The 7,233-nt window shown below is 46.2% G+C and overlaps 1 protein-coding gene across 1 annotated transcript in view; it reads right to left on the bottom strand.

Annotated features, from left to right (window-relative positions):
• Positions 1-844: 844 nt before the first annotated feature.
• XKR6 (XK related 6) overlaps positions 845-7,233 on the bottom strand; it is a 23,030-nt gene continuing 16,641 nt past the window's right edge. The window contains exon 2 of the mRNA XM_023753526.1: positions 845-3,621. Within this exon, the coding sequence (XP_023609294.1) occupies positions 2,657-3,621 (965 nt within the window). The 3' untranslated portion in view covers positions 845-2,656. The remainder of the gene's footprint in view (positions 3,622-7,233) is intronic.

Raw genomic sequence — 7,233 nt, 5'->3', positions numbered from 1 at the left:
CCCCAAGGCTCCAGGCACAGGAGCCCCAGAACTGAGGCAGACAAGAGCTGGGACCCAGTGAGCCCGGATGGCTCCTCTCACATGGCCTCCCGTCCTCCAGCCTCAGCAGAGTAAGCGGCGAGCTAAGCCCTCAGTAGGGAAGCAGAGTCCAAAGGAAAAGCACCTCCAGCCAGACTGGAACTCCCAATTAACCGCTGGGTGGCCCAGGGGCCTGGGCCTGGGGTGGGCGCAAACAGCCCCACGTGGCTGGTCTGCACCAAGGCCTGGTGTGCTCTGTGCAGCGTGCTTCCTAGTGGGTGGGCCCCGGGCCCACAGGCTCTCTGCACCTCTCCTCCCGCCCCTCCTTCCCACAGGGGGAGCACCCCAGGGGCAACCGAGTCAGGGAGGGGGACAGGACAGCACTGCAAAGTTTAGTACCAATAAAGGAAATCAAAGAGATCTGGACAAAGAAAGGAACATCCAGATTTACAACTAACTAAAATTTAAAACTTATTTTTAAAAAATCTTTAGATAAACAGTGAAGAAGGTAAGAAGGAGAAGCCTCTTTGAATAATAATTTCTTTTTAAAAAACCCACCAACATAAAAACAAACAAACAATTCCTCAGAGTTTGAACTTCTCTTAAGAATAGTTCAATGTGAGGTCTTGCACCCTAAACAGTTATATCTGGAAATTTAAAAAAAATCGCAGCTACACACAACAAAGACTAAGAGTATTTGCTAAAAAATAGTGTGTGTGTGTGTGTTTGTATATATATATATATATTTATATATATATCTTTTTTGTAGAGATTTTTTGTTTTTGTGATTTTTTTCTTTTCCTTTTTTTTTTTTTTTTTTTTTTTGGTGCCCAAGTAGAGATACAATGGGATTGAAACGATGTCCTAGAACAGAATATTCCTTACAGGAGCAATACTTTGAAAAATAACATTTAAAAAATGGTTGAACATATTGCAACACCTCTCAAAATTCAATTTGGTACAATGAGAAAAATAATAAATCTTCACCCAAATGACACGGCCTCTAAGACCCAGAATATGCTGCTGGTGTGAGTCTCGCCATCCAGACAGGGGCTCATATTCCAGCACCACCCCCTCCTTCCTGCTCCCCCCTCCCTAGCCCTCTTACACTCCACCTTAGCATACCCAGAGTCTGCCTTAGAGCAGTTTTCCACATTTCTGGCAAGACCTTGCAGCAGACACATACACACAAATATACGTGTGCTGTGGACACACACACACACACACACACACACACACACACACAATTTCCCACTCACCCCAGATGCACCAAGTGAGCTGAATGAGTTTCAGCCAACCACAATGGTGAAAGACAGAAGCACCAAACAGTCTTTGAAATGGGTCAGTTATTCAATTTGACATGGTGGTTTTTTTTATATATATATATATAATCTAATTTTCCTCTGTGTTAATATTTTTAAAAAACACAAATGAAGAATGAAGAATTCTTTCCAGATCAATTTAAGGCTTCCCACCAAATGGAAACAGAAGAGGCCTTACACAATATCACGTGTGATAAATGTATACCTTTCACGGCCTTAAAAGGACAGACCAAAATCGTTTTTTGCCAGTCACTGATTAAGTATTGTGCCTTTAAATTGATGTTGTTCTTTTTGCTACTATGCTGAGTTTTATTATTACTGATTTTCTTTGATTAAATAGATGGAAATCTTTAATTTGCTTTAGAATTTCCTGTTCTCATTGAATGATTGGGGTGGGTTTTTTGTTTGTTTGTTTGTTTTATTCTGTTTTGCTTTTCACCAGGAAACAAATGTGATCCGAACTAGGTGAATGGTAAATGGCACAAATCAACCTTCAAGGAGCTTTCCCAGCCATTTGAGTTCCAAATGGCCATTTGGCTCCTAGAAGGTGCTGTTAAGCTGGGGACAGGGACGGGAGAGCAAGGAGTGAAACGGAACAGAAATTGGGGTTTCTATGCCTTTGCTTTTGGTGAATTTGTTTTCTTCAATACAAATAGTCAGATAGGAAGAATAATTGCTTTGTGTTTTATTTGTCGGTTGGTTTTCGTTTTCGTTTCTAGATTTGTTTCATTTGATTGTTTAATTTCCCCTCTCTTGGTGCCAAAACCACCAGAGAGTTTTGCGTGAGAAAAACGTGACAGTACTTAATGAAACTCAGCACCTAAGGGCATAAGGCAGTTGAAGGTTTGTTTGTTTGTTTGTTTGTTTGTGTTTGTTTTATTTTGTTTTGTTTTGTTTGTTTTGTTCTTTCAATCAGCACCAATCCCATAAATGATCTACACTTGGTGTAAGGTATAAAACATTTTTTTTTTCTTTTGGAGTGGAGACAGCTCCTCCTTCTCCACCCTATGAACAATAGTGTGGGATTTTCAATACTGTTTCTTATGTGTAAAAAACAAAAGAAAGGTCTTCTTTTTGTTTTTACTTACAAAACATAGAGAATATCTTTGTATACATACAGCGACTGGAAAGAAAGCTTATCTGAAGGGGTTGTGACGTATTATTTTCTTTTTTTTTGTAGCGGTGGTGGTGGAGGTGGTGATGGTGGTGGTGGTTGTGATTTTGTGTATTGGGAGAAGGGAGGGTTATATTTCTTGCAAGCGGTGTTAACCGCAAACCAACTTAAGGTCCCCTTCTCAACTTGGGTCAAGACGCTCTTAGAGTGAAGACTCATACTGTAGCAACTCATAAAGGAGCGGTCCATCTCGATACCGAATGCCTACCGCGGTGGGGGTGACATACTGCAGAATGTTAATAGTCCTTCTCAACCTCCTGTCTACAAAATGAGCATCCCAAGCTGGGTATCTCTTCCTTGGCATGTCAATCTTAATGAGGGGCCCTTCTGGGTGGTAAGGACGCCCCGACGGGGTGGAGGGCCCCATGGGTCTCACTTGGAAAACGGGCAAGCAAGTGTCAGCCGTGAGATCCTCCTGTTGTTCCGTTACGGCTCTGGTAGGCGTGACCTGGGTCCCCCGGTACCCAGGGGTCTGAGGCGCCATGGGCTCAACATCGGGGGGCAAAGGGATGCCCCAGAGCAGCTCGGCACAACAGGAGCTGGCAAAGATCTTAGCTCGCGGCCCCATGGGATGCAGCACACCATAATATAAGAGCATCAGTGCGATCCCAGCCACAAAGCTAATAAAGACACAACACAGTGCTGGCACCGCATAGAAGTCAGTGGTCTCCGGGTTTCTGTAAAAATACCAAAGGAACGTCAAGGCAGCATTCTCGGTCAAGACTATCGTGTAATATGCAAACATTCGATATCGAGTCCGCCCTTCCTTGACGTTAAACCAGCAGAAAATGTACACAATCCCTACCACCATGTTGAAGAGGATCTCCTCCCACTTGGACATGCAGAAGTCTGTTCCGCCATGGATGATCCAGAAGGCCATGGCGCACCAGTGAACCACCACGAAGATCCCGAAGTAGAGCTGGAAGATGGAAGCAAAGAGGGCAAAAGAGATAACTCTGGATGAGATGGTGAAGAGGCGCCAGAAGAGGTGGATGAGGGCCCCTCTGTAGCTCATACTCTTCTTGTCGTCCCTGGAGTCCCGCAGCAGCTTGTGATAGGAGGCTAGCACCCAAGCCAGGGACATCAGGGAAGTCACAGAGGAGACACCTGCCGGAAAGACACAAACCCACACAGTCAAAACCTTGGATGTCAACTGCAGGGCACAGCAGGGCTGCCAGCTGAGGAGACGCCCACACACACCGAGATCTAAAGGAGGAGGGAGAAAGAAACACAGAATCAGGAACCGAACTTGGAGGTCACAGCTGCTCCCTAAGCTGACAGCTTTTGAAAATCTAGTTTCAGTTTCCACAACCCAGCCCAGAACTCCTGGAGATTCACTGCTCAAGAGTGAAGCTGAGGCTGACGTGCTTTGCCAAGGGGGTTGAGAACTGGGGCCACTGTGGTGCCTCATTGCATCTGCTGTGATGGGACCACATGTGTTCTATTTTAAGGAATTCCGAGTTCACGGGATCCTTGTTGTACACAGATGTGTGGCAGGGGATGGTGTCCTTGTCACCAGGAGCCCATGCTCTCAGAGAAACTCATAGAGGGGATCACCCATTGTGAAGGCTGACAGCTTACTCTCTGCCCCTAGATCCACACCCTTCTCCTGCGGGAAGGTACTGGAGTCACTCTTTTGCCTTTTCATCAGTTCACTCAGGCCTCAAGGAGCTCTTCACTAAACCTTCCTCCACCTAGCTTCTCCCTCCCTCATCCGCTCCCTAAGGACACCCTGATCAAGGACTCTGGGATAGTCTGTCTGTTTCGCTGGCTGCCTTTCTCACTCATTCTTCTCTCTTGGCCTCACCACGATCCTTGTTGCTTTCTCCAACAAACCACTGCTGCATGTTCTCTGAGATCTTACAAGGCCCCGTCCTGACCCAGCAGCGGTAAAACTCATGGTATGAGGATGCCTTTCCCCCACCAGCTTGGTTTCCAAGGCTCTGCATGGCATTCACTGCATTTCTCCTCAACAGGCAAGTGAATGTATCTGATCTCAAGTGATACTGGAATCACCAAGGGCAATTTTATTTATAATACTGCTTATTTGATATGAGTAACTAAATCAAACTACACACAATAAATAGTTAATAGAGTTTCTACAGACCCACCCATGAGCAAGCAATCGTTGGTCAGATATAATCATACAATCTCCTCTTAAGCAAGATACCCCATCACCACCCGACTCCCGCATGTGTTATCTTCACTCAGTCCATCTAGCATCTCTTCTGCTTTTCCTTTCTCCCATTTCAAAACTAAATGCAGCCAAACTCAACTGAGGTCCTGAATAGTGTTCCACAGACAACATCTACTTACCACATTCCCCACCCTCGCACCAGAGCATAATTCCCCACAACATTCTTCCAAGCTGAAATCAATGTTTCCTAGTCATTTTCTCTTAAGCTCAAAGGTCAGATCTAGGAGCCCATTCATCAAAAGACTAAGTAAACTGCCCCAGAGCATCAGGCTTCTGTTCATCTTCCCCAGGTCCCTGTCCATCTCTCCATTCATCTCCAAACCTCAATGAAGAATCAAAGTCCTCTGTCATTTTACACCCTCCCTGCACTGACCCATCTCACACAGCCCTACCCTTCCAACATTTCAAGGAGATGCTCTGGTTTGCAGCTTGCAGAACAGGATAGGGTGAAAACAAAAACCAGTATGTTACTATAACCATAGAAAAATCCTGGATGGTTAAGTTCTCCATAGAAGCCAATCTTGAAAACGCCTAATGACTTTCCTCTTAGTTTTCTGGAAAGTTCTGAACAGGGTACTTAGGTGTCCTGCCTTGCCCTTTGTACACACAAGGCATTTCCACAGCATCTGGTGAGGGCGTGGGTGCTCTGCAACCATGTCACAGTGGTTACGCTAACCTTTGAGCCTCCTCTGTTCATGTTGTCTGTTGGATTGGGGCAGAGAGGGAAATAGGTCCCCTTATGAGTCACATGATTTGGGCTGTAGGTTTCTGGAAGGCAGGGATGTGCAATCATCTTGATAGTCTATACTAGGCTTATTACTAACACTGGAACATCCTTGGAGAGTTCCTTTTAAACGTCTCTGTGACGTCACCCCTCTCTTTGTGAACTCATTTCTTGATGTGGATAATGATATGTCTCAGAGGTACTACTAACCCTTAGTAATCAGAGGGAAATTCTACCAAAGCTGACTGGGAAGACAGCCATCTACAAGCCAAGGTGAGAGGCCTCAGGAGAAACCAACCCTGCCAACACCTTGATTTTGGACTTCCAGCCTTTAGAACTGTGAGAAAATAAATATCTGGTGTTTTAGTCACCCAGCCTGTGGTATTTTGTTACAGCAGCCCTGGCAAACTAATACAGTGCTCTAATCCCATTTTTTATAGGAAGAAACAAGATGATTTTCAAAAAGTATACATCTGTCAAGAAGTTGAATCGGGATTCAAATTCAGAGTCTGACTCCAGTGGCCTTGAAAGTCACCACCGTACTAACAGGCCCTGCAGGCATTGCCTTGAAAGGGTCTGGGTGAGGGGAGAGGAAAGACAGTCTGGGCACACTGGGTGCAGAGGGTTTGAATCTTTTGCCAAGAGTGGACAAGAAGTACAGTACCCATGGCTATCTGATAGAAGCCCTTGATTATGGAACTAAAAACCAAATTTGAATTCTATTCTACTTTCTTCAGGGGAGTAACATTCAAGCCACAAAGAAAGAGGTGATGCCAACAGAATGAACTGAGATCACTTTCCCTCTGTTAAGTGATTAATCTTCCAAGGCCTGCAGTGTATTCCACTACAGAGGGAGGCAGTGTGGGGGTTTCCCTCTCTGCAGTGGCTCACTTGGAAGCTTTCTGTCTTGCCTGAGGTCAACCCAGAAGTCAATGCGTTACCCTGGCCAAGACCCAAGTTCACGGGAACCCGCTGTGGAAGCAGCCCGGTGGCCCCGTGGCCCCAGTGAAATTCTTGGATGGGCCTGGGAGCATTTATGATTTGCTTCTAGCTACAGCTGGATCACTTTCTGCATTCCAAAGATCAGGCTGGAAATTGTTAAACACTTCACGTTTGGCTGTGACAAGTTCTGGGCAGTGACCTTCATGGCTTGCTCACTTTTCCTGGTGCAGACCAGGAGGTGGGGCTTGCAGCTGGCCCACTGAGCTGACCGAGTCCAGCCCAGGCAGCTAGGAGTCACTATGCTGGAGCCTCCTGGGGGGCCACTCCCCTGAGAAAGGCTTGGGAGAGGAACCTTCAGGCTCTGATCACTGAACCTAGGATCTAAGGTTTCCAGGAATGGAATGACCACAACTATAACCAACAGAACAGAGCAGAAGGGGCGACACCATGCAGTTGGATACCCCTTACTAAAGGGGGGTAGCCATCAGGGAAGGCCCAATTTGGTGGTGACATTGCAATATCCAAGGGTCACTGTCAGTTGAACTGTTGCCAATTGGGAAACAAAGCAAAACAGTGTGTGTGGCTGTCCCATCATGTGAGAAGCACAGAGGCAGGTTATCTGAGAAAGGACGGGACCCTAAAATTGGAGGCTAGGGACAGATAACGTGAAAGATCCGGAGGCTATGATTCAGTGGGAGGGATCAGGGACAGCAGGAGGGCCCAGCCTTCAGGGTGACATAGGGAGGCTGAGGTTTGTGAAGTAGAAGCAGGGCCATGGCTCAGAACGGGTCAGGGCTGCATTGAGGGCCAGTGTATGGAGCCCCAAACACCACCAGAAAGGGACTGGGTAAAGAAA

The sequence above is a fragment of the Myotis lucifugus genome, unplaced genomic scaffold (assembly GCF_000147115.1).
Source record: "Myotis lucifugus unplaced genomic scaffold, Myoluc2.0 scaffold_1, whole genome shotgun sequence".
NCBI lineage: Eukaryota > Metazoa > Chordata > Mammalia > Chiroptera > Vespertilionidae > Myotis > Myotis lucifugus.
The sequence above is the reverse complement of the archived record's forward strand: the minus strand, read 5'-3'. Positions and strand labels throughout refer to the sequence as shown.